General features: G+C 48.2%; 1 protein-coding gene across 9 annotated transcripts; it reads right to left on the bottom strand.

Annotated features, from left to right (window-relative positions):
• Positions 1–770: 770 nt before the first annotated feature.
• Positions 771–26,494, bottom strand: PDPR (pyruvate dehydrogenase phosphatase regulatory subunit). Of its 9 annotated transcripts, none has more exons than XM_035119686.2 (20): positions 26,402–26,494; positions 25,886–26,078; positions 25,358–25,413; positions 22,479–22,764; positions 19,191–19,324; positions 18,921–19,002; positions 18,307–18,470; positions 15,747–15,868; positions 14,694–14,811; positions 13,719–13,868; positions 13,112–13,304; positions 12,285–12,409; positions 11,992–12,147; positions 11,765–11,898; positions 10,698–10,846; positions 9,394–9,506; positions 8,174–8,268; positions 5,888–5,977; positions 4,544–4,726; positions 771–4,157 (listed from the first exon to the last, which is right to left on the bottom strand). In XM_035119686.2, the coding sequence occupies exons 4-20, from the start codon at positions 22,703–22,705 to the stop codon at positions 3,753–3,755; spliced, it is 2,640 nt and encodes an 879-aa protein (XP_034975577.1). In that variant the 5' UTR covers positions 22,706–22,764; positions 25,358–25,413; positions 25,886–26,078; positions 26,402–26,494; the 3' UTR covers positions 771–3,752. The 9 variants fall into 9 exon arrangements, with proteins under 9 accessions (XP_034975577.1, XP_034975575.1, XP_060131884.1 ...); XM_035119684.2 differs by having other exon boundaries at positions 25,959–26,078; XM_060275901.1 differs by lacking the exon at positions 25,358–25,413.
• Positions 26,495–27,611: the final 1,117 nt, after the last annotated feature.

Here is a 27,611-nt window from a genome sequence, read left to right as displayed (position 1 = left end):
GTGAAGAACAGCAATGCTTCCGAGTGCCAGTTGCTGGAAACCACAGGAGGGGAGAGGGCTCTTGTGCTTGGATCCTGCTTGCAGCTTTCCCACAGGCATCTGGTTGGTCATTGTGAAAACAGGATGCTGGGCAAGATGGGTCACTGGCCTCATCCAGCAGGCTCTTCTTATGCTCTTGTTTTTAGTTACAAGCATCAAGATAGAGTTCATTGAAGGAGCACCTATTGCTACCTTAAACATCAGTTCCAGATGCCACATGCAGGCAAAAGCTGCTATGAGGTGCAGATCCCTCGCGTGGTTTGGCAACCCCTTGCTAGATCATGTGTGGCTAGAGCAAAAGTTAAAACAAAGGGTGGCTCATGTGAGGGTATAAGGATGGGCACCAATGTTACTAAAGGGATATTAAGTCCCTCTGGGCTGAGGTCAAGAGGGACTGGCTTGCTAAAGGTCTGGTGAAGTTATGGCCCAGGCAAGAGTCAAAGTGAAGGCCCCCTAAACTCCACTTCTCATTCTCCCACACACAACTAGCCAGTAATCCCCAATTAAAGCTGGGGTTGGGAGCATCATAACAGCCTTCCCATCACTGGGGTTGACGGGAGTCATAGTCCAAAAAGCCTGGAGGGTACCAGGTTGGGGTTGCTGCATTAGACCGGGCTCAGAAATCTCTCTCACACAGACAGCAAACTGAGAAAGGCTGGGGAGTTCAAGTTCAGAACTCAGCCAACCTCCTGGATGGGCCTGGGGAACAAGTCACAGACTCTGCAGCAACAGTAGCTAAAACAACTCTTTATTGATATACAAACCAGGTAGTAGCATTGAAAACCAAAGTGGGACAGGAAATATATCTGCAGAAATGCTGCATGATGAAGATGCAGGCTTCCCGGTTGGACAGGAAAGGAAGCTGCTCCCCCGCCTTTGTGCGCTTTGGACCAGGAGTTCTTGGGAACTTCCACTGGAAGAGGAGCAGGGCATCTCCCAACGTCCTGGTTTTCCAGTCCAGACAGATATACACTCTCTGCAGAGGTGCAGGCATAGCAACAGCAGTCAGTGCCAGCGACACCCAGAGAGGGTCAGAAGGCTCCAGAGCATCCCAAGAATCCTGCCAGGGTGGCCTGCTGCAGCCAAGCAGCAGAGTTTTTGATACAGGACGGAGCTGAGGCACGACTCTGCTCCCTCTGTTAGGTAACATTCATGAGGCGTAAGGCACTCCAGAGTGAAGGGGAGGGTTCGCTCAGCTTCCAGATCTCTGGTGCCTGTTCCACAGAAGAGATGCTGGCAAGTGCTCTTAATTTAATAATGATGCTTAAAAAAACACACCAAAAAACACCTCTACTAGTTTTGGAGCTGATTCCATGAAGGAATGATCGCAGAGGGCTGGCATTCAAGGTCAAAATGAACAAATGTGTTTAAAGTGCATCTGAGAATGAAAAGGGAGTGAGTATTGAAGGAGTGATTCTAGGAGCAGGGAGGGAGGAACCAGGAGTGAGTGAGCGAGAGCGAGACTGTTAGATAAGGAATCCCTCAAAACATTATTTTAGAAAAGGCAGAAGACCCAAACTCTGCAGGATTGTGGAGGCTGCTCTAGGTAGGGGCTTTTAGGGGCCTTACAGGTATGCACAGGACCAATGCTCAAGGACCTCTGCTCTGCCTTCCTGCCTTGCCTGCCTGCCATGAATTCCACCTGCAAAACTTTTGTCTTTGGTGCAAAGGATGTAAGGAGGCCCCTGCACCATTTACTTGCATCTGGCCAGAAATTTAATAACAAAACCAACCCTGCTGTTTACGGGAGTTGACAGTGATGTGGGAGGGGCTTTAAAACATGCATGTTTGGGAAACAGCGTGGGGAGGGGAGCCTTGAGAAGCTCCCAGAAGCCGAAATGGGATGGTCATACACACAGCAAGTAGCAAGTCCTTTTAAGCTCACTGTAAACACAATTAGAAGGGGGAGAGCAAAGGGACCATCTGGTCTTTGGTCCAACCGGCTTCAGTGCATCTCACACACTTCCTGGGGCAGATGCTGAGGAAGCCTTGCCATCTGTGCTGCTGTTCTGGGGGGTCCTGCCTGAGAGGCTTGGTAATGCAGTCTATCAGTCTCCCCTCCCAGCTGCTGAGGCCTGCTGTGGGAAATGTTCAGTTCTGCCTCTCCTTGTGTGAGGAGCCATTTCTGACGGGCCCAAGGTCTCAGCATCAGTGCTACAAGGAACCCTATTCAAGAGACATCTACACAGAAGACCCTATCTAGACTTTTTTTTGCTGACTGGCAACCTTGGAGTATGGGAGCGGGGACCTCAGGCACTTGCCCTCGGAAAGGGCAGCAGCACTGAGAAACATTGCATGGCTAATGGTCAGCAACATTATGATACGTCGAGCAACAGACAGGAGGAGAGAAGAGTTGCCTGGCGTGTAGAAAAAAGGGAGGAAGGGAAAGACACAAAGCAGCCTCAGGGAGCCAGTCTAAAGGATTTTTCAAAGGGAACCATGGCAGCATGAAATCCCACCGATCTGTATTGCTGGGAGAATTTGCAAGGCACAGATGCTCTGCCTCTTTCCTCAAGCTCAGTTTCCTTTTTCTTGTTTGCAGTGACAGCTAACTGGACTGCTGCAAGTGGCCAGAGGTCACACTCTTTGGCATGGCATGCCTGCCTTTCAGGGCAAATCCCCCTTGCTTCAAGAAACCCCAGCCTCAAATCATTTCCATGACAATGAGAAGGCTGAGGCTCTTCCCTCCACCCAACACAAACACTCCCTAGAGCCTGAGATGGGACAGCCCTCCTTGTGAAAGATGGCATGCAAGATTCTATTCTCAGCACCTGCAGAGGAAGCAAAGGTGACCAACCACTTACCCACAGGACTTGGATTAGGGGGGAGGGGAATGCCAACAGAAAGTCAAGACACAACCCCTGGCTCAGCCATTGTTAAGACAGCGCAGCTTACACCCACAGCCCTCAGCCCCAACCTCTAAGCAACCAGAGGCCTGTTGACTAAAGGCTGGTCAGCCCCTAAGTGGCACAAGTGAGGGTTTTGAACACCATATATTGCACAACCAACCAACCAACCCAAGACCAACACAAAGAAGAAGAAAGCAGAAGGGAAGGGGGAGGATTCTGTAACACAGCAAACCCAAAAGCAAGCACCCTCAGCTACACAATCCATAGACACTGGGAAGTCACCCAGGCAGCTCCATTCCAGGGACGCCAAATTTTCTGTAGGATGCTGACCCTGTGTGGTGCAGCTCATAGATTGTTCACACCCACTCCTATCGTGGGGAAAAACTCGCTGTTTCCTTACAATGCCTGCTGGCCTCTCCGACAGGCAGCACAAGGAAGAAAACTGGAAAGGACGATGGCTGGCCACTGGGTGTTGGTGCACAGGTGCCTGGTGGGCCCTGGGGTGATGTGGCACATTGTAGGAGAGGAGAGATCCCAAGGGCCCGAGGCTGCTTCCAAGCGCAAGAGGCCCCACCAGGCCACAGCCAATGTTCAGGGCACATGGGTCCTCGCTGATTGGACAAGCGGAGGCTGGAGCTCAGGACACAACAGAGCCCTTTTGGCCTGGAGCTCAGTGGCTTCAGCCAACGTTGGAAAACAACCAGGATGAGCAAAAAAGAAGAGATATGTATGTATGGAAGAGGAGAGGAGGAGAGAGGGAAAGAAAAAAAAAGTGTTATGATGTACAAAATGTAACAGACCAGAGGGGCTATACAAAGTCCCAACGAGCAGCAGCATAAAAAGTCTGAAAGATGCAGCACTGAGTTATTTCCCCTGGAAGCCACTGAACTCCATTTCATCCTTGCGCCGGCGGGTCGTGAAGAGGGAGGTGAAGGGATAAAGCTTGGCCTTGGCCTGGAAGCGCTGCCCTGCAATATCAATCTCATATTCGCCCTGGTTGACGAAGTCGGGCGTCACCGGCTGCTCCTCACCAGTCTCTGGGTCCACGTTCAGAACGAAGCCCAGGCAGACGTGCCGCTCCAGTGTGTAGCTATAGGCACTGCTGGTGGTCTTGCCGGCATACTGGCCGTTCCGGTAGATGGGCTCCCCCCACCAGGGCCACAGGTCCAAGTCTGTGTCGTGGTCCTCAAGGACGAACATGATGAAGCGCTTGTAGACCCCTTCCTGCTTCTGCTGCATCAGCGCCTCCCGCCCTATGAAGTCAGTGCCCTGCAGAAAGAGAGAAAAGAGCATCAGTCAGGGTTGGACAAAGGGGCAGCTCCTGCTTTATATTCTATGGGGAGCTTATTTACAAGGAACCAAGAGATTCTTGCATTGCACGGGCTTGAACTAGATGAGACTTGGGGTACCTTCCATCTCCTATGTTGCTGTTGCAGTTTAACAGAAGAGAAGCTGAAGCCCACAAACTAGTGACTTGCCCTGTGCCTCCCAGGAAACTGATGGCTATGATGGGATTTGGATCCACTTCCCCCGACCCCAAGGCAAATATGATGCCCACACTGCAGGGAGGTTGTGTTGCACTCGTTTCAAGGCAGCCTGCCTTTTCTGTGCCACACACAAACACACCCACCCCATGGCCCAGCTCTCTTTCACACCTTCTCTAGTTTAACCCGGAACTCGCGCCCACATTCCAGCGGCGTGGTGAAAGCATCCAGGTCTTGGCCCCAGAAGGCAAAGAACTTCTCAATGCGTAAGCTGCGGAGGGCGTAGTAGCCAGAATTCCGGATCCCGTACTTCTGCCCCACGCTCATCACCTCGTTGTACACGTGCAGAGCATACTGCAAGGGGAGGGTTTGGAAAAACAGTACAGTGGCATTTGAATGCAACATTTGGCATCTGCAACTGAAAAACGGCAGCAGTTGGACAGTTGCAGAAAGCTGTGGATGACAACGTCCCACCACCCAAGCCCAGCAAACAGCCTGGTTTGCACATAACGCTTGACTGTGGTTTATTGAACTATGGCTTATCAAACCATATTTTTTTTTGCTCATCCAAACTTTGCCCAACAGCTTCCTCATTTTGCTGTCACCAAACCACAATCTGAAGCTATGTTGCCTTACAAAAAGCGGCTTGTTGTAACTATGTCCTAGGAGAGAGAGATTGTTCAGCACTCTAGGTCAGGCATAGGCAAACTCTGGCCCTCCAGATGTTTTCGAACTACAATTCCCATAATTCCTAGCTAACAGGACCAGTGCTCAGGGATGATGGGAATTGTAGTCTCAAAACATCTTTAGGCAGCTTGGTTTAGATGGACCTTTTGCCCTTTCTAGGGACGCAGGTGGCGCTGAGGGTTAAACCAGAGCCTAGGGCTTGCCGATCAGAAGGTCGGCGGTTCGAATCCCTGCGACGGGGTGAGCTCCCATTGCTCGGTACTAGCTCGGTACTGCCAACCTAGCAGTTCAAAAGCACGTCAAAGTGCAAGTAGGTAAATAGGTACCGTTCGAAGCAGGAAGGTAAACGGCGTTTCCGTGCGCTGCTCTGGTTCGCCAAAAGCGGCTTTGTCATGCTGGCCACATGACCTGGAAGCTGTACGCCGGCTCCCTCGGTCAATAACGCGAGATGAGTGCTGCAACTCCAGAGTCGGTCACAACTGGACCTAATGGTAGGGGTCCCTTTACCTTTACCTTTTGCCTGTTCTAGCAAAGTGCAATTCATATGGGCATATTCTGACTGGATTCTTTCCTGCTCACAATGTGGTCTGAAAGTGAGGAATGTTAGGCTCCAACAGGTAGATCTCCTTTTTGAGACACACAGTGGGACAAATTGGTGAGCTTGAGATGACAGCGTGGATATTATTTTCAATATCTTGTACCGGTACTTCTAAGCCAAGTCTTTTACTCTAGATCTTCATATACCATCCCGTGGGAAAGGGGAGAAGAGGTTCTCCTCAGTCCTGCAAATCAGACTTTTTGGTCTTAAGACGACAAAGCACCTCTCACCTCAATGGGGATGTAGAGCATGAATCCCGGTTCTCCAGTGTGCGTCATGCTCATGACTCGGATGCCGTTGGCGTAGCCCACGCTCATCTCCTGTAGGAAATAGGAAGCAAAGGAAGAAAATGTAAGCTAGCAAAACACATGGGCAACCCAGGACAAGAAGAGATGGGGCAGTCGTTTGCTCTCTCCACTGAGATTATACACACACACACACACACACACACACACACACACACACTTCTGCAATGAGCACAAGCAGCTGGGAGCTTGCAAGAAAAGACTCCTCAAGCGCCTGGCTTCTGGTTCCTGGGTGTCTTTTGTTTGTTTGTTTGTTTGTTTGTTTGTTTGTTTGCATTTATATCCCAGCTTTTTCTGCAAGGAGCTGAAGGTAGCTTACATTGTTCTCTCCCCCCCCCCCTCGTTTAATCATCACCGCCCACCATCAGATTGATCATTTGATGAGCAGAAAGCTGATTAGCATGGATCAGTCCAGGAGTGGGGGCTGTATGTGTGCATGCAACCCATCAAAAGGCAAATGTGACCCTCGTGCTAAAAAAAAAAAAAAGGTTAGCCACTCCTGCATTTGGAGATTCATTTTTGAGGGTGGGGTTCAGAGGTTAGGCCATTTCCACGATAACACTCTCCATTCACAAGGATTGGACACAAGATTCTCTGTCTGGGGACAGAAGGTTCATGTATATGCTGGAGAGAGGAGAGGAACACTAAAAAAAAAGTTACACCCATAAAAAAACAACTTGAAAAAATAAATTCCCAAGTTTTACACGCTGGACAGAACGACTCGAGGCATTCCAAACCGCTCCCTGTTTCTGCAGTGTACAAAAGCGTCTCTTACAATTTGTTTGTGGGCAGACAGTTTGTGATCAGCACAACCACCGGGGTGTAATTAGGAGGATATATCCTCACTGGCTCATTGACATTGAGAGCACCAGAGGTCCCACTGTAGGTTTTCCAACCAGCCTTACAGAATGAACATTCCTTCTGGTGCTGGAAGGAGTGTCGTGTTTTGAAGCATGAAACGAGCCATTGTAGCGAGGAAGACTGTTCATGAAGCACAGTGGATAAAAGAAAAGAGAGCTACATATCAGGGAAGGCCTAGTTCAAATCTCACCTTGGCTATAAAAACTTAGTTGGCCTTAGGCCAGCTGCTCTCTCTCTGCCTCAACTGCCCTCTCCCTGCCTAATTTGAAATAATAAAGAGTTTCCTATAGGCCTGTTGTATTAACAAGAATGTAAAGAACTTTGAATGCTGTAGGACAAAGGTAGCCAGCAGGGTGCCCTCCAGATGTTATTGCACCAACACAGAGAATAATTAAGGCACCCGTCATAAATGCATCCACCCCTGTCCCCCACCCATAGGTATTCTCTGGTCTGAGAACTGCTATAGAACAGGCAAGAAACACCCTGCAATGTAATCATTGCAATATTCAGCAATATTCAGCAATGTAATCATTGCAATATTCTTCCAACTTTGAGTGAAACCCCGCCCCCATGTTTGCACCACAGATTGTATGCTGAATTCAACGACATATTCTCAGCTTGCATAAGGCACTGTCTAGAACTGGTTGGACTCACCACCACCCCACACAAACCAAGAGTGTGCCCAGCAGCAATCTTAATATTGTATTTTAATGTTGTAACCCTCCCTGGGACCTTAGGGCGAAGGACAGGCAATGAACAGCAACAACAATCTTGGCTACACATCACAAATACATAAAAAGCTGGAAGAAAGCCAGGCTTCTCCAGGACAGTTTGAAAACCAGAGCACCACATAAAGCTACTTTGAGACACAACATTAACACGACCCCAGCCATTCTGTCTTGGGTGACAAACCTGAGGGTAGAGGCAGAGAGATACACAAAACAGGACCTCTGAGTTTACAAATAATGCTACACAACTTTTTAATAAACTATGGCTTATTAAACAACAGCAATGCTGCCCAGCAGCTAGAGTCATTGTCTGTTGTTGGCTTATGAACCTTGGTTTGTTTTAACTACAGCTTGGTATTAACATGCTAATCCAGCCCCTTTCCTCTACTGTGGTTTGACTGTCCACTCTGACCCAAACTACAAGGGCACAATGCAGGAGAATTTTGAAAACAAACCAAGCTTTAACAAGCCACAGTTTGCTGGATTGTGGGACAACTGGCTAACTCGTGTTAAACAAACAACACCTTGGTACTGCGTGTGAACCAGGCCATTGTGTGAACCAGTTACCTTTGCATGAGGAGTAAGCAGATTTCTAAAACAAACTGAAAAACACGTGACATACCTTGCAAAAGAGGGAAGGAAAGTGCTCTGGGGTCATCGGAGCATAGGACAGCTCTGACAGGACGTCCACAGCGCGTGGGCCAATCAGATTCAATGCTGTGTGGAGAAAAGCACAAGGGTTTCTACCTCTGAGCAATCTGCAGAATGAAAGGGAAGGTCCCACCCAAGTCAACTCCACCCCTCAGATTTCCTTAGCACAGCTCAGGGCCATAGTTGACAGGGGAGGCAGATGGCTTGGAAAGAACAGTAGGCATGAAATCAAGTTCTGCTGTGGAAGGAGAAGCCCACCATACAGGGAGGGATGTACAGATGGACCGTGAAACCTTCAGAAACAGTGGTCCTCCAGCTCCCATCAACCCCCCACCAGCCAAGTCCAATGGTCAGGGATGATGGGAGCTGGGCTCCAACAACATCTAGAGAGGCACAAGTTTCCCATCCCGGCCCGACATTGTGTATGGAAAAAAATGCATCTGTGGATCCGAGGAACAACAAAGGATTTACGTTTGACTCATTTAAAGCAGGGAGGCTCATTAACACTAGCACTAAAGCACACTAGCACTAAAGCACACTAGGTTTGTGGTGACCACAAACCTAGCCTTGCTACCAGAGGAATTGCATGCTGATCTTGACATGGCACTGCAACTGAAGATGGAAACCCCATACCAAGTTCAACCACAGCCACCCTCCCTTCTCTTCAGACACCCCTACCATGACACAACTGTGGTGTGCAACTCTTTGTACCCTGGCAGCCAATGATAGGGGGATGTGGGGAAACACAGGGCTGCCTTTTTTGATGGTGGCACCATGTCAGAGCATAGTTCCACCCTCAGTAGTGAAAGCAAGGAGTAAATCATCTTCTAAGAAGTAGAGGATTCTAAGAGAAGATGTGAAATGGGAGCCTATGTTTCAAAATGAACTTTGCATATGAGCCCAGGGAGCGTTTCTCACACTACCTAGCACCAAGCTTGGATCTGTGTCACTGATCAAATGCCAATAGGGAGCCACAACCAAACCTGCATCACCTGTGAAAATACCTATTTGCAAAAACCTATTTGCCACATTCATATTTTTACAGCAACTTTCCCCAACCAGCTGCCCTCCCTTTGTTTTGGACTGCAGCCAGAATGGGGCTCCAGAGCAACGGAAAACACGACTTCTTGCTGAAGGAGCATCTGCAGCCGCTCCAGCATCTGGCAGGCACAATATTCCCTCCTGCCTCACCTGTGTACTTCCAGGTTACGTCTTCCAAGAACAGGTTGCTGTCAACAGGCATGTGCTTCTTCAACCAGGACCAGCAATGGACTTGTTGGTCTGTGGGGGAAATCATGAAGAAGCTGGAATGCAAAGTACAATGGAGAAGGTTAAGCACAAGGCAGGGGCCAGGTAGTGGGGAGGTATCATGGCATGGTGGACCTGTCCACAACCACAGAGGGCTTGAAGCAAAGCCTGTTGAGATTTGCGACTCTCCTGGGGTGGATAATGACAGAGTCCAGGCTCTCAGGTTCTTGCAACTGCATTCAACCTGGGAGGCATTCTGTCCTGCAACATGGCCCTGAAAGTTGCCCCTTGAAGCATACAAAGCTGTACCTGAGCTGCAGACGCACTGGAGCACAAAGTATTCCCATAACGAATGTGAAACAACAATTCACATCCTATAATCCAAATGGTTTTCCTGCAACTTTGAGGGCCCTGTCTTGCACTCTCTTGGCTTGAAGAATGAGACCACCAGCCTCCCAGGCAGTGAAATTTGGCATCAGAAGCTTCCCTGAATGCAGGCCAAATACCTACCAAACTCAAAGGCAAGCCTGTAGCACTTTGCTCACTTCAGCCATCATTTGAGAAGCAAATTGAAGACTAGAACCAAGCACACCACCTTGAGCTTCTTGAAGGTGGGATATAAATACTTTTTTTATTAATAAAAAATCTGTGGAAGATACGACTCTAGAGTAGGGACGGGCAGCCTTTGGGCTTCCACCTGTTACTGGACTAATTATCCCTGACCAACGGCCAGGCTGGCTGGGGGCCAATGGGACCTTCACAGAAATAGATATTGCAAATAAACAAAGGATCTTGGTGGTGAATGTAACACTTCAAAAAGTGGGGGAAAGCATATAAAGTAGCAATTTCTTGTGTCTATCATGAAACTGATTAGCTGTATATTCAGGACAGAATAAAGGAAGCCCTCCTCCACGAAACATAATTTATCCCCCCTCCAAATCAAATCTGGGAAGATCTCTTCTTCTTCTTCTTCTTCTTCTTCTTCTTCTTCTTCTTCTTCTTCTTCTTCTTCTTCTTCTTCTTCTTCTTCTTCTTCTTCTTCTTCTTCTTCTTCTTCTTCTTCTTCTTCTTCTTCTTCTTCTTCTTCTTCTTCTTCTTCTTCTTCTTCTTCTTCTTCTTCTTCTTCTTCTTCTTCTTCTTCTTCTTCTTCTTGGCACAGCACTGACAGAAGCATTGCGTAATATGGAAGGTGAGTCTTCAAAGGCAGAAGCAAGAGCAGGCAAAAGGATGAGTCCAAATAAGCTTACCTGCGCTTGTTTAGGCGGACGATGCTGCAGTCGTTCTCGTATCCTCCATTGTGATTGAGCATCCCTGTGTGCACTATGTGCCCCACTGGCACATCCAGGTCATTGGAGAAGAGATACTGCAAGATGTCCAGGGCCTGGTCCCCTGTGGACTGCAGCATGGGGAGGTGGCAGAGAAGAGAGAAATCAGAGACAGCAGCAGAAGCAGGATTCGTCCATCCCTTCTTGAAATGGCTTTCAGCTCCTGACACAAGTTAAGTGCCTTGAGATGCCCACATTCCTCAGTGTATGCATTTCTACCTGTATTTACCCTAAATTACACATTTTCTTAGCCACTTTGCTACTTTAGTTAATTCCTTGCCACAAAACCTACCTTCCTAAAAACACACAAAAAGGCAAGTTTTCAGGCCTTAATAACTATGAACATTACATGGGCAACCCTTTGCTTGCCTACAGCCTGAGCCCTCTCCAAACCAAGGTGCATTTCTCTCCATAAGATTCATTCAATCTGCCTGGAGAGATACAGCTTGGATCATAAAGACTTAGAAGCTCAGAAGCATTGAGGAAAAGCTCAGTGTCCAAGTTCACAATATGTCCATCTTGCAGGTTATAGCTGCTATATGGAGAAAGACCTTTCTCCATAGCAGCACCCACCCTTTGGAATGGTCCTATCAGGGGTCTCTCTTAGTGCCTCTCCACAATACTTTTATTTATTCCCGTAAGCCTTTTAAGGCAGGGCTGGGGCAACTGTGGTCCTTCAGATGTGACTGGACTCCAGCTCCCATCTGCATGGCCAATGGTCAGAAAGATGAGGAGAGTTGTAGCCAGAAAAACACCTGGAGGTCCACAGGTGTCCCATTCTTGCCTTAAAGGTTTTGGTCTGCCCAGGACGTTTAATTGCTAATGCCGTTTTCATCTGTATGGTTCAGCCAACATTCGCTTTTTATAAAATAACAACAGCTCTGTATCAACTGAACAAACTCTGGGGGTTTCCAGACACCCAAGCAAGCTACAGAAGCAGACCCCAGGCCCACAGTGCTGGTCCACGTCCCTCTCATAACCAGACTTACACTTATTTCAAACTTGGTGAACGAGGACATGTCAATGACGCAGACGGCCTCCTTGCAGCACTTGACCTCTGCCCCCACAATGTCAAACCAGTCTGGCTTGTAGAAGGTCTTGCTCTGATCCAGGGCCAGCAAGTCTGAAGATGAGGAAGCACAAGACTTGGGTCAAAACAACTAGATACTGGCACCCCGCGCTCAAAGAGCTGCATACAGAAGGACAGCGCTCTCACCTTTCCCAGGCGGCACAAAGTACTTGGCCCTCTCAAAGCCATGTTTCTCCATCCACCTGGCTCCTTGTGCGTCCAGCCGGTCATAGAGGGGTGATGTGCGTAGCTGCCTGCCAGTCTGGAAATCCCACCGGGGAACTTTCAGGTCATAAATCAGGGCTGGAGGGGCCACAGAATCACAGAATCAAAGCGCTGGAAGGGACACAAATCCATCACCCTTCCTAGTCCAGACAGGACACCCTACACAGCCCTGATTTGACGTGGGGCGCGAGCGAGTCCAGCCGCAGGCTACTTACGCATCACTTCCATGACACGGTGGCGGAGGAAGGTGCGGCTGCTCTGCAGAGCCCCAAAGCGCTTCAGGTCCAGGGGCCACACGTTGTCCGAGGGGTAGCCGTTCACCATCCATTCAGCCATGTACCTGGCCAAGGAGGGAGACAAGCAGGCCCAGAAGGTTAAATAGTGCAGGAGAACCCCATTCAGGAGGAGAACTGTGGCAGGACCCAGACAGTTAGCAGACTGTGCTTGTGGCAGGATGTTGGGGGGCAGTAATTACACCCAGAGATAAAACAGTAGGAAATAGAGCTACAGTGGGGACCCATTATTGTCTGCAATCCCTCCTTGCTCAAGCGAGAGCAAAAGACAAAATCCCTTTGCCCAAACCAGAAAGGTCACAGCAACTCTGGATGTCGCAGGGAACATCTATTAGCCCAAGGATTGGGAACCTCAAGCCTGGGGGTGAAATACAGCCCTCAAAATCTCTCTATCTGGCCCCCAAGTCTCTTCCCCGACCATATCCCATTACCAGCCACAGCACTTACTGCACCTGCTTTGCACCTCCTTGAATCGTTTTGCCTGGTTTGAGATGTGCCCTTGAACTCTGATAATGCTTTGTGGTTGCCCAGATAGAGGACAGAGAGAGATGTGCCAGCATGCGCAGAAACTAGCAGCAGACAAGGAGCAGCTGAGCAGCCCCCTTTGCTGGAAACTGCAGGGCCCTGGCATAGTTTTGCCATAGAGACTTTAAATGCACCTACAGGAAGCTGGTGCATATAGAGTTCTACAAGCGGTACCCTCATCCCTGGCCCTCTGCCTCTCCCGTGCAGAGGGGTGAGCCACTTACTTGCCTGCTCCTCCACCAAAAGACGTGCCAGCTGAGTTCATCCCTGCCAGGACAAAGTAGCCCTGCACATTGGGCGACTCTCCCATGATGCACCGCATGTCTGGAGTGAAGGATTCTGGGCAATTCACCAGCTGCACGATCTCCAGCGCCTCCAGATCTGGCATCCTCCGCAGAAGGGCACTCAGAAGTGGCTCTACTCCCCAAGATGAGACAGAACAAACAATCACTATTTGGAGGGATGGGCAGCATACCCAAACCCTCATTGCCCCACCCCATCACCATCAAGAAAGTTCCAAGTTTACAAACACAGCAGCCCACAGATGTCGACTCTGTTGCTTGTAGGACTTGTTGAGAGCCCAGAATAAAGCTTTTTGCTCACAGCACCAATTAACAATGTGCCCAGAGTGGGCCAGCCAAGGCAGGGAAAGGGAGGAGAATTTTATAAACTAACTGTAAAAGCAAAGAAGAAGTGCAGGTGTCACCCACCAAGCCAGGCACTCACTCACTTGCACAATGCTTTGCTCAAGCCAACATGTCTCATATTAGGAAAGGTGCACTTGGAGGACTTGGGAACACCACCACCCCTTTCCTGGTCCACCCAACGTACCAAAGTGATCCCAGTCCTCTTGCAGGTTGTGTATCTCCAGCTGATTCCGGCCCTCCGTGAAGATCGGCTTGGGGTTCTTCTCAAAGCCACCTGAAAGGATGCCCCCCTGCCAGCTGCGGATGTAGATTCTCCCATCAGGGTCCACAATAGCTATGGGGAGGGGGGGATGGCAGGAAGGGAAAGAAGTGATTGTTTGGATGTGAGCTGAAGACTCCCTGCAAGCTCAATCAGGGAAGAAGGCTAGAGCCTGCTTTGGGGAGACACAGTCAGCCTTACACTGATTCTTGGGCTTTTACACATTTGACCAAAAGTCTTTCCCCTGGGGCAGCAGCTAGAGCAGGGCGCAGTCAAAACCAATGTTTTAACTGATTGTGGCATCCCAGCCAGCCCTGAAAATTTCTTCCCCTTTCTTCTGCAGCTGCTGAGCTGTTTGCTATCCTCAGCTTACAGTAGGGGTGGGGAACCTCAGGCTAAGGGCCCAAATACAGCCTTCTAGCCTCCTGTACTTGGCCCTGGTGTGTCCTCCTCTCATGATGTTGCCTGGCTAGAATGCGCCCTTTAACTGTCACAGCACTTCTGACTTGGCTGGATGGTGTGTGTCTGGCCACACCCACTCTTGCCACACCCACCACTCTGTATGCAGCTCCCGGAAGGTTGCCCAGAAGGAAAGTGGCTCTCAGGCCAAAAACGTTCCCCACCCCTGATTTACAGAAACTGCTTAAGACTTATTGGGCAAGCAAAGGCAGCCCCGCATGCCTCAGCTGCCCAGAGAGAACGACAAAGCACAACTTTTGCACCCAATGCCTCCTGGTTCATTTCCTCCCCAAATCCTTAAAAGCATGGGTCTTCCTGACCTTCCCAGACCCCCTCCCTGTCCTGCGTCCAGAATTTGTGCACTGCAGCTGAGCAATTACACTGAGTGCCTGCGTGGAAGGCAAAGGGGTCCATGAGAGGGTGCAGAGGGAGGGTCCTTACTTGGTGTGCTGCTCTCCAGCGGCGTCTTCAAGGGCCGGGTCAGGAGGTAGAAGTGCTCGCAGGCGTGCAGAGGGATGCTGACCGGTTCCTCGTTGGAAAGGCCCAGCTCGTAAGCCCACTGAAACCAAGGCAGGGAAGTTAGCGCACAAGCGGAAGGCAGGTTGCACCACCATGTAGCTTAATGGGATCACATGCCAGGTAATGCTGCAGGGAAGGGGGTAGGGAAGCGAGACAGAAAAGGTGCTGGATGAGATGGGGCAAGGAGATCCTGCGCAAACATCTGGAGAGCACCCACTTGGCAAAGGCTGGCACTAGTGCCTTATACAGTGGTACTTCGACTTCCGAATGCCTCGACTTCCAAAGGTTTCAACTTACGAAGTCGGCAAACCCAGAAGTATTTTCGCTGCATGCGCAGTTGGCGCATGCACAGAAGTCCAAAATCGCGCTTCGCGCATGCACAAAATAGACACTTCGACATCCGAAGGTTTCGACTTACGAAGAGCGCCACAGAACGGATCGCCTTCGTAAGTCAAGGTACCACTGTAGCTTCTTGCCCTTCTCTACAACTAGAGGCAAAATAAATGATTCACCATTAACTAAACTACCTGATTCTGCAGCTCACAATTCCAATGGTAAGCACTGACTACATATAGCCCAGGCTAAAATACCCAGCTTGGGAGTGCAAGATCCTTTCCTCCCCCCAATCCCAGTCATGCAGTCAGCATTGGAAGCCAGGTTTGCCTTGACTCAGTTCACACCAGACATGTGGTGCAGCATGGAAGGAAACACCAGACAATAACCATTTTCTAGGTTGAACACAAAGCCTTATAAGCCCTGAGTGGGTGGGTGGGTGCACGCACACACACACACATGCGACCCAGCACAAAAAGCTTGCCTTTTTGAGAGAACAACTTTTTGCTAATTTGGAAAGTATTCCCCAGAACCTCTTGAAAAAGAAGCATCAGGAGAAATCTGAGTTCATTCACAGCAGTTGCTGAGTCAATGCACACACACGCCGGCAACAGCAGCCACACAAAACAATTGGCACCTGACCTGCCCAGCACAGTTAACAAAATACTGGCACTCGATCATCCCTCTGTCAGTCTCCACTCCAGCCACACAACCCTTTTGGCACAAGACGTGGATAACACTTGTCCGCTCATGGATCTGGGCACCTGGGCGGAGAAAGCGGAAAAGGGAGCCAGAAATTAGAATCGTAGAACTGTATTGAGTTGGAAGAAACTTAAAGGATCATCCAGTCCAACCCCCTCCAAGTGCTCCCCCCTCCAAAGAAAAGCTGCTTGCAGAGTAGGTCCACTGGACCTGTCATTTCTCTTGCCCCCTGCCTGGCACTGGCCAAAGTGGAATCGCTATAGGAAGCACAAATGAAGAGTCTCAATTAGGCCAGCATGCTCACGGACGAGCTGAGAGATTAAGCAGCAGACTGCTGCACCCCAGAAGCAATCAGCATAACACAGATGGCACTAAAGCAGGGGGTGGGCAGAAGGCAGAGCAGGGTGCCGACATTGGATCACTGGTCAATTTCTGGGAGGATTTTTGTAAAGAACACTGGATTTGGTTGACGTTGCTCTGACTCAAAAAAAGCCAACTTCATATGCCCTTAGAGGAGGTTTTTTTTAATTTGACCATAGCTCAAGCACTTGCTTTGTTTGCACATTCAATCTCTGGCATGTTCAAAGGGATCCCAGTTGGCTGGGGAGCTGCCATAGGTCAGAGCAGACATGGGATAGGCAACCTGGTGCAATGCAGAGGTGCTGGGAGTACAGCTCCCACCAGTCCCAGACAGCAGGGCCAACTACTTCAAGGGGAAGGCCAAGGTAAGTTTCTGGCCTTTTGGACTTGTGGTATAAAGGACTGGGAGATGGGGGTTGCTGGGTACTAACCAGCAACTTTGAAGCAACTTTTGGATGTGAAATTATTGGTTATTTTTACTTGACCTACTGGTGAGATTTATGTTCACTTAAATGTTGAAATATGTTAAATGAACTGGTAATTGATGGGAGGATTGTGCTACATTTGTAGTGGTAATATACTTTTTATAAGGTATCATTATTGTACTACTGTACTTAGATCTCTTTTTTTAATGTGAACCACAAGCATTTGTGGAAAACGCACTGTATAAATTGTAGTTCAACACTTTAAGAGGGCACAAGGTTGGCTTCCTGTTTCCAGCAGTGAGAAATGGCTGACTGGGTACGATAGGACCTCAGCCGTGCCGGTAATTCAGGGTTGATATGGGGGTAATCAGCCCTGGCAGACTTCCCAGGGTGGGGGAGGACTGTCTCGTAGACCCACAGATTGTCCGAGATTGTCAGCTTGCATCAAGGTGCAAGTGGCAGGACACTGGGTCCCAGAGCATGACACGCCTGGCACTCTCCGAAGCCACTCTCATAGCCGGAAATATCTGTTTGATAAAATAATTAGATTGGGACAATAAACAGACATAGTCTGGACCGAAAAAGACTGAGGAAAAACCTGCAGAACTGCACAGTCCCTGGTGTTTAAGCTTGGACTTCAAAGAGATTCTCATCATGGTGTTTGGATTACGGAGGTGATTGGCACATTCTTTTTTCTTCTCAATACCTACAATTGTTTTTCTACGCCAAGCCTCACTAAGAAACCTTTTTTTAAAAAAAAAAGTACAGATGGACTTCTATTCATAATTAAGTACTCACTTGTGCAGCTTTACTTAAGACTTGAAAGACTTGATAAAGATAAAGAAAAAAACAAGATGGCGCTTCTTAATATGACGCAGCACAGAAAAATGAGAGTTCCTCCCTTTTTCGAAGGAAGTGGGAGATGCTTGCTGACTGACTTTGTAGTGACTTGAAACAATAATTTGGGATAACATACAGTGCATCTGTTTGCACAATGTATTCATTATGAGCAAGAGAGAAGGCTAAATGGATGTCCAGCAGCCCCCCTTCTAGGGCCAGAAGAGGGGATTGTGTGGTCTCCGAAAGCCAATTGATCGCCAAATGACTTATATCTGTGGAATTTCCTAGTCCTCCTGAAGATGTCAGGGATTGAACCTGGGACCTTCTGCATACAAAACATGGGCTCTGCTTCTGAACTGCAGCCCCTCCTCTTGAGATGTGAGAGGGAGGACCTTGATGTGAAGCTGTCTGTTTCTGCAGCAGCCCGAGTTCCTAGTTACATGTAGTTCGGCCCTCAGTCTCAGTTCTCCCTTCAGAAAAATGGGAGCAGAGACCTACTTCACACAGCACTTTCCCCCAAACTGCTCTCCAGTGGTTTTGGACTACAACTCATATCCGCTATAGCCAACATGCCTGTGGTCCAAAACATGTGAGGAGCACCAGGTCGGGGAAGGCTTCCATACAGGGTGCCTGCGAGGGAATACACACTAAAGCACCCGACACCAAACAATTGCCCTCCAGATATTTTGGACTACAACTCCCATCAGCTGTAGTCCAAAATATCTGGAGGACACCAGGTTAGGGAAGGCTGCACTAAAAGCTGTAATCTACTTTCCCAATTAGAAATGTAAGCAGCAGACAAATCAGCAATGTCTCTCCCAATGAGGTTTGTACTCAAGTGGTATTGCCGACAAAAAGACATGGCCGGGCCGTACCATGCAAAGAGGCAGCACTGGCCAAGGCGAGGCTCACATCGGCCGATGAAACGACAGCATCCTCTGGGAGGTACATGGCCCCCACCAAGTCGTGGATGTTGAGAAGTGGGTGGAGCTGTGTCACTCTCTTGGGCGGGATGAGCTCACATGGGATCCCCATGACCCTGTTGGAGAAAACACACAGCAAAGGCCAGTCGCTATTATTTATATTTATTGAATTTACATCCCACTCTTCCTCCCCCAAGGAGCCCAAGGTGGCAAAGAAAGCAAAAAATTTAAAGACAATTACCATTAAAAACACTGAAAATCGGTTAAAAAAACATTCTAAAAGCAGTTAAAAAACATTCTTCCATCCAATGATCTGAGGTGCCTGAACAGCGTTCTTCAGGCACCAGAGGCCTGGGGAAACAGGAATATTTTCAATTCCTCCTTAAAGTTAATAATGATAGAGGAGGAGCACCTTTGCTAGGGAAGGCATTCCACAACCGGGGAACCACCACTGAAAAGGCCCTGTCACACAGACCAGCACCAACTGGCCAGGCCCTGATTACAAGTTACTCCAGAAAGGCTGGCACATGCCTGGTGCTCCTCCTCATCGTTCCTCTTACACTTACTTGAGCCGTGAGGCTATGCGCTTCAGGGAGATCAGCCGGTCTTGCGTCTGAGCTAGAGAGATAGAGCCAGTCCTCACGTAACCTGGAACAAGTACAGGCACCCTTTGTCAGGGTACAGGAAAGCCCCAGAAAGCGTTCATTTCAGATGGGTGCAAATGGTGGCTAATATCTGCAACCCTTCTGGGGAATGCCAGGATGGCGAATTGCTTAGTGTTTGACTCCCCCACCCCCTGCTGAGCCACAAAGCTCAATGAGGTAACCCCTCCTTACCTGTTTTTACCCCAGTCTCTTGCTCGAGTTGCTGATACAGTTTGTTGGAGTAGTCGGCCATCTTCAGCTCGATGGACAAGTGCCGCGCTGTGCTTACGATGCCCGCGCAAAATCTTGTGGAACCAGCAGCTAGTCTGAAAGAGGGAAACCCAGGAGTGTCTGTGGGGACTCTGGAAGCTTGTTTGGCCCAAGAGGAGGGGTCATGAGTCAGTGGCAGAGGGCTCCCTAAGAGAGTATGCAGCTGCCACACCCAGAGTCAGGCCAATTGGCTCACCAGTTAAGTGTGGTTGGCACTCCAGGTTTCCAGATGGAGCTTTCCCCAACTCTACCTGGAGACTGAACCTGGGACATTTAAATGCAAACGGCCCAGGGAGTCTTTTCCTATGGAAACAGGCAGGGAAGAGAAGGAGCAGGCAAGGCTTTCCACCAATTAAAGAATGGGGCCTTTTGCACCTTATACAATTTCCTGTACTTCCTTAGACTCTGTGGGTACACCCAGAAGGCAGTTTCTTGAGCCCACAGTCAGGAAACTTGTAGCACTTAGTGGGGATTATGGGCAGCATCCTGGAGAAAGGAAAAATATTCTCGCCCAGGAGACCTCCCCACATTGCCACCAGCAAGTGTTACAAAGGTGGCATGGCCTGTACACTGGGATCACAGACCACCGAGGCCAGTAGACGCTATTTCCTGTCTGGAACCGGATAGATTACATGACCATACCAGTGACTGTGAGCCTGATATTTCTACTCCTCTTGTTTTGGAGACCTGGACTGGATGAAACCACTTCCAGGGGCTAAGAAGAAAGGCAACTGAAAGGCTCTGCTTCTTTGGGCTGGTTTTTATTGGAAATACTTCACAATTATTCACTTTCAGGAAAGGCACTAAGCTTTACAAGCTCTGCATTTGGATGGATCCTCAAGCCCCATCCTCTTTATTTAGGTTTTATTTTTACATCCCATCCTTCCTCCCAAAGGAGCCCAGCGTAGCAAATAAATCAGTGATAAAATAATACAATACAATAAAAAAATAAAAATAATGTATTTAAGACATTTAAAAACAATTAGAAGCATCGGGAAGCAACCACATACTCTCATAGCACACAGTTTCAAGACTGCCAGGAACACCTCATTTTTACTAGATGGTCAGTCATAAAGCAGGAGCTTCTTTTTAAATTCCATACGAAGTGCTAAGTTTGTATGATGTGAAATAAAGTGTCATTAAGTAATCCCAATCTCCTTTTCCTTGCTTTCCTCCATGCTCTTCCCAGCACACAACAAAATCAAAATCCACACCTCTGAAGAAGTGAGGCACAGTCAGCAAATGTGTGTTGGTTTTACAAAGGATGGAGTTTGTGAAACCCAATTTGGGTGCTGAGCACGCAGAGCCCAAGTGTGCCACTAAGCTACGGCAGGGGATATTTTTAGCTGTGTGTTGACAAGAGGCACGCTTTGCCTTCCATTCCAGATTTCACAAGGAGAGCTCAAGTGCAAGGAGGCAATTTCTGCCACCAGAGCCAAAGGAAGGGCAAACATTTGCCCTTGCATGCCGCTGATAGGGCAATGCCAACACACAGGGTCAGGACAGCATTCCTTGGCAAAGGAAACGTAAAGGAACCGGCTGGTTTCTGGCAGGGCTTCTTTCAGTCTTAAAGACTAACTCAGACAACATACACAATGCTGTCCTCTAAAGCCAAACCAGCATCTAACGCAACTGAGGATACTTTAAAGACATGGGACAGTCATAGAAGAAAGAGGTATTGATCTATGGTCGGGAACAGTAATGCTCCTGAATACTAATTGCTGGAAACCACCGGAGAAGAGAGTACTGTTATGGTCCAGCCCTGCTTGCATCTGGGTCGCCAATGTGAAAACAGGATGCTGAACTAGATGGGCCATTGGCCTGGTCCAGTAGGCTCTTTTTATGTTCTCATGACAAGCATTTCATTCCGATCACCCTTGCGTACCCTGCTGTCACACAAGTGAGATCACACCAATGTACTACAAGTTAATTAATCTGGAATAACAACCATGCCAGGAATCCATACACCAAATCAGCAGAGATCAGAGCTTCAAAGGCAATCTTAAGTATGCACTGAAATAATGGGGGGAATTCACTCCTTTGGAACATTTTTACTACCCTGATTACAAGTGTAAGAAGACAGAGCTTAAGAATCATGAGTCCACACTCTGTGATTTTAATAAGCATGCGGAAATTCTACAGAAACCTTGACTCTGTGCTGGTAGCAATGAAGCCTGTTATACCAGTATTAGCAGCTGCAATTGTATTTAATTTTATAAGCATTCCAACTGCTCAAGAACAAAAAAATCCAGACTGTCAGCATTCCTGTAGCCTTCCCCCCATGATCCCAACACATGGGCAGGTTTTTATGTGAGAACTGGTGCTGTCTCAACTTCCGGTGGGTCATTACTCACGAACGGATACGTTTTCTCCGTGCTGTTGCGGTCTGGGTGTGCGCGTTTGGCAGCGGGGGGACGGGGGGGGGACAGGGCTACGTGAACCACAAAGTCTCAGGAGGCTTTTAAAGAAAGCACCAAGCCACCAGCTGAAAACATTCCCAACTTTTGGTCCTAATTAGCTGCATTTTCAATCAGCCAGGCAGTCTTTAAAGATAGCCCCATTGCAGGGAGAAGCACAAGTAAAGGAAACAAAACAAGATATGAGATGTTGAGTCAAACAGAAGAAAGGAAAACAGAAAAGGTAGGTTTTAACCCTCCAGGTGTTGCTGGAACTGCAGCTCCCATCACCCTAACTATTGGCCATGCTTCCTAGGACTGATGCAAGTTGGAGTCCAACAACAGCTGGAGGAACACAAATTCCTCATCCCCATGAAAGACAGAGACAAAGCAACTTGAAATGAATTCCAAAGATAAGGTGATGCATCAGAAAACTATCAGATGTAGGAAAGATATTACTGAACAAGGACCGCTGCCTGTGGAAAACAAGCATGTCAGAGAAGGGTTCTAGCTGAGTCATGTCATCTCCCCACCATGCTGGATTTCTACCTGCAAGGGGAGGTTCTGTTCCTTTTCCTGTTTTTTAAGAGAGGAGAACATCTGAATATTGGTCCTAACCTGAAGCGGTACAGTTCCAGAAAATACAAATGCCATTTCTGAAGATGTAGATAAATTCTCACCTTGAAACTTATAGTTAGCTAACAGGTGTGTGGACACTAGCTTTGCTACAGGACCTTCTCAGTTCCACCACACAGCATTACTTGCTGCATCAAACACCTATTTTCTTTTGCAAAAGGGAAAAAAAACTATTTACCTGCCCTGCTCCAGTAAGACGATGTCCTTCCACCCAAGTTTGGAGAGGTGATATGCCACTGATGTACCCATGATTCCACCCCCACAGATAACCACCTGTGCATGTGATGGCAGAGGGGTTAGGTGAGGTTCTGCTCCAGTTGTGCTACTGTGCCGGGAGCTGGTCATGCTTCTCCATCCAGGGCTAGCTCTTTGCCACCGGACATCAGACAAGAGTCGGAGGAACATCTTGATGAGGGTCCTTTAGCCCTTTCCGAGCCCCACAGATAAATCCCGAGTTGCTATTTCTGGAAAACATAACATTATTATGCAAAATCAATCTGCAAAACTGTATCATGGCTTAAAATGACATCAGCCAGCATTACAATCTCCTTGACTTATACAAAGGTGACTGACATGGAGCAAAAGTTCCCCCAGCCAGGTTCTGTAAAACCAGACAGACAATAGCCACCCATAGCCTTAGGCAGAGGTGATTTCAGGTCCTGCTGCAAAAGATGTTCATTGCAAAGGACACACTGTCACAAATTGAACATCACTGAAAAATATGTGAGAGAAAGCCAACAATGCATGAATTTTTTATTTTATTTTGCGTAACAACACTTGCAGAATTATAGCAATTCCCTAATTAATTAATTAATTAATTAATTAAAGACCAGGCAGGATGTCCAACTCTGTTCAAATGCTGAATTGCTTGACATAAAATACTGAATTTGCATTTAACATCAACAGTGTGCAAACAAAAGGTCTTTTTTTGGCTGGGTGGGGAACTGTGTTGCCATGGTCCATTAATTAAATTGGTTACAGCACATACAGAACAAATGCTTTTTTAATACTGAACATACTGAACCACTGTTACCTAGTACTTGAACAGTAGAGCATCACAAGGAAATGATCAGAAATAAAATTATGTTTTTATTTTTTTACATTATTGCTTTTGCTCAATTAAAATTTAACCAGGCTATCAGGAAGTCCAGATATGGAGGTCTTGTATACCCCAGGCAGTGTGGTTGCTGACCTTGAGCCAAACATCTTGGAGAGTGAAGTCAAATGGGCCTTAGAAAGCACTGCTAATAACAAGGCCAGTGGAAGTGATGATATTCCAGCTGAACTATTTACAATTTTAAAAGATGATGCTGTTAAGGTGCTACACCCAATATGCCAGCAAGTGTGGAAAACTCAGCAATGGCCAGAGGATTGGAGAATATCAGTCTACATCCCAATCCCAAAGAAGGGCAGTGCCAAAGAATGCTCCAACTACCGCACAATTGCGCTCATTTCACACGCTATCAAGGTTATGCTTAAAATTCTACAAGGCAGGCTTAGGCAGTATGTGGACCGAGAACTCCCAGAAGTGCAAGCTGGATTTTGAAGGGGCAGAGGAACCAGAGACCAAATAGCAAACATGCGCTGGATTATGGAGAAAGCTAGAGAGTTCCAGAAAAACGTCTACTTCTGCTTCATTGACTATGCAAAAGCCTTTGACTGTGTCGACCACAACAAACTATGGAAAGTTCTTAAAGAAATGGGAGTGCCTGATCACCTCTTCTGTCTCCTGAGAAATCTCTATGTGGGACAAGAAGCTACAGTTAGAACTGGATATGGAACAACTGATTGGTTCAAAATTGGGAAAGGAGTACGACAAGGTTGTATATTGTCTCCCTGCTTATTTAACTTATATGCAGAATTCATCATGCGAAAGGCTGGACTAGATGAATCCCAAACTGGAATTAAGATTGCCGGAAGAAATATCAACAACCTCAGGTATGCAGATGACACAACCTTGATGGCAGAAAGTGAGGAGGAATTAAAGAACCTTTTAATGAGGGTGAAAGAGGAGAGCGCAAAATATGGTCTGAAGCTCAACATCAAAAAAACCCAAGATCATAGCCACTGGTCCCATCACCTCCTGGAAAATAGAAGGGGAAGAAATGGAGGCAGTGAGAGATTTTACTTTCTTGGGCTCCTTGATCACTGCAGATGGTGACAGCAGTCATGAAATTAAAAGACGCCTGCTTCTTAGGAGAAAAGCAATGACAAACCTAGACAGCATCTTAAAAAGCAGAGACATCACCTTGCCGACAAAGGTCCGTATAGTTAAAGCTATGGTTTTCCCAGTAGTAATGTATGGAAGTGAGAGCTGGACCATAAAGAAGGCTGATCGCCAAAGAATTGATGCTTTTGAATTATGGTGCTGGAGGAGACTCTTGAGAGTCCCATGGACTGCAAGAAGATCAAATCTATTCATTCTTAAGGAAATCAGCCCTGAGTGCTCACTGGAAGGACAGATCCTGAAGCTGAGGCTCCAATACTTTGGCCACCTCATGAGAAGAGAAGACTCCCTGGAAAGGACCCTGATGCTGGGAAAGATGGAGGGCACAAGGAGAAGGGGACGACAGAGGACGAGATGGTTGGACAGTGTTCTCGAAGCTACCAACATGAGTCTGACCAAGCTGTGGGAGGCAGTGGAAGACAGGAGTGCCTGGCGTGCTATGGTCCATGGGGTCACGAAGAGTCGGACACGACTAAACGACTAAACAACAACAACAAATCAGGAAATCACACACTGAGATTTGAAAGGCAAAAATGCTGTTTTAAAAAAGGCAATGGGGAAGAACTAATTACAGCAAAGCTGTATCTGCCAAAGTCAAGAACACAAAGACAGGAGACTGCAGCTCGTTAAATGCAGCCCCACAAGCAACATCTAGAAAACCCAGTACTATCCCAATACTAACCCTTTCTGCCCCACGTGAGATATTATACACTTCACATGCCACACCAATGGCACAGGCAAAGGAAAACCATTGTGCTCCGACACAATTTCATGTCAGGTTATGCCAATGAGAAAAGAATATTCCACTTGGGTGAAATAAATATACATACCCCACTTTCAGCACTAATATGACTACATCTGGAGCACGAAGTAGACTGCTGACCGCCTGGAAAAGATACAGAGCAACCAGAAATAATAAAAGACTATCAACAAGCTGGAACATTGGGCAGGGGCATGGAACAAAAACGTTCAGAGCCCTATGGAGAAGAGTTGTGTATTTTTTTTAGCACTGAGACTACTAAGGGGCAATATGATAGCAATCTTCAAATGTTTGAACAGCTGCTACAGAGGTGAAGGAACAAATTTATTCTAGAGGGAAAGCTCTGACTCACAAGTTCAAATTGCAGGAATGGTGATTTCACGTAAACATGAGGAAGAATTTCCTGGCCATACAAGCTGTCCAACAATGGAACAGATTGTCTTGGAAAGCGGTGGCCTTTTTCACGAGAAATTTTTTTTAATGGAGGATGCTGAAATAACGGGGTCCCTGCAACAGCAGGAGTTTGGATCCTTCCATCTCCAGGATTCTTTAACTGGAGGACAAACGCTCCAAGCCAGCTATTGATTATTACACTCACGTTCCACCTTTCCTCAAAAGAGCTCAAGGTGGCAATGTGTTGCTTTTCCTCCTCTTTCGTCCTCACAACAAACCTTGCGAGGTAGGTGAGGCTGGGAGTTTGTAAGTGCTCCAAGGTCACCCAGGGAGCTTCGTGGCAGGAGGGATTCAAACCAGGGTCTTCTCAGTCCAACACTCGCCTTACCCTGAAGTATCTAACAATCAAAACAACAACAACAACTCAGTCCTTCAAGAACTCCAGAGTTATGCCCAGCAACAACCACCTTGCAAAGTAGGCCTAGATTTCTGTAGGTGGGCAGAGAGCAAGACTGCTCTGCTCCAGCAGCAAAGGGCACACCTGGCTCAACCCACCAGCCCACCCTGGGGGGCCATATTTGCATGCAACGGCCCCGCCTCCACAGCCTTCGTTTGCATGCGCCGGTCTCGTCCACGCAGGGCTTATTTGCATGCCCCGCCCAAAATGGCTCAGGGGAAAGGGAGGCAGGCGAGGCCTGGGCCGCCTCAAGGGCCGCCTCACCTGTGCCGGCTTCCCCTCCGGAGCGCGACCTTCTCCCTTCCCTTCCTTGATTTCCCGCCTGCGCTTTACGGCCGGACCGCGCGACAGCAGCGCACCCGGTGCCGTACATCAGCCGCACGACAGCCAATCAGAATTGAGGGTGGGGGTACGGAGTCCGCGCAAGCGCACTCCACTATCTTTGGGGAATGGGAAAGACGGGCTTCTGCGACGCGCAGGCGCAGTGTTCCGTTCCTCGGCTGTGGCGGCGTATATGCTGCTCCGCTTATCCTGGACGCAGTTTTTTGGATAGTGGGGGTTTTGTGCGTCCTGCTCGCCAAGGAACTGCCGGTGCCAGAGGTGGGACGCATATTCTCGAGGCAGCTTCCCGCTACTTTATTAAAAATGATTTGCTTTAAGCTTGCAATTATTTTTGCATACCTGCAAGTACAGGGAAAAAATGTTTAAAACGCTTTGGGAAGCAACGAGGGGGGTCGATCGAGTCGCTGGATCGAGTGGCGGGATCGTTCGTAAGGCTTCTGCCGGAGTGGTGGAACCGTTGCACATGGTGAACCCCGCACACCCAATCAAGCTGCTCCCTGGTGCGTCTCTCACCCCAGCCTACCTCGCAGGGTTGCTACGGAGAAGAAAATGGGGAGGGGTGCCTGCACCGTGCGCCCTAGCAACTTGCAGGAAAGGAAATGTGATAATGTAATAAATGAACGAAAGCTCGACTTCGGTTGTCACTGACTGTTCACATTAAAATAAAATAAAAAGTAAGTAATTAATAGGATTGTTCTCCGCTGTAATGTTGCCATCCGTTTTTGTAAACTTGTAGCCTTCAGAAATGGCGTAAAGTTGCGGGCAATCTGTAAAGCGCAGCAGGGTCGCGGGCCTTGCGCCATCCTCAGCTGGATAAGAGTCTCCTGGTTCCTCCAGAGCGGAGAAAGTGCCCCCCCTCCCTCGCCCCTAAAGTTGTCTGCATCTTGGGACAGTGTTCAGATGAAATGTCGAGGCGGGGGGAGGGGGGTGGCGAACAAAGGAGATTCCAGTGTATTGTGCGCTGAAGCTAGGGCTTGCTGATCAGAAGGTCGGAGCTTCGAAACCCCGCGACGGGGTGAGCTCCCGTTGCTCGGTCCCTGCTCCTGCCAACCTAGCAGTTCAAAAGCACGTCAAAGTGCAAGTAGATAAATAGGTACCGCTCCAAGCGGGAAGGTAAACGGCGTTTCCATGT

The sequence above is a fragment of the Zootoca vivipara genome, chromosome 6 (assembly GCF_963506605.1).
Source record: "Zootoca vivipara chromosome 6, rZooViv1.1, whole genome shotgun sequence".
NCBI classification, from domain to species: Eukaryota; Metazoa; Chordata; class Lepidosauria; order Squamata; family Lacertidae; genus Zootoca; species Zootoca vivipara.
Note: the sequence above shows the minus strand (reverse complement) of the source record. Positions and strands in the feature narration are given on the sequence as shown.

Coding starts and splice junctions, on each gene's coding strand:
- PDPR (XM_035119686.2), bottom strand. CDS start 22,705: ATGTTCCTCCGACTCTTGTCTGATGTCCGGTGGCAAAGAGCTAGCCCT. Junction 13,869..14,693: donor GCTGGAGAGCAGCACACCAA/GTAAGGACCCTC, acceptor CCCTCCCCATAG/CTATTGTGGACCCTGATGGG. Junction 9,507..10,697: donor GTCCGCCTAAACAAGCGCAG/GTAAGCTTATTT, acceptor TTTGCATTCCAG/CTTCTTCATGATTTCCCCCA.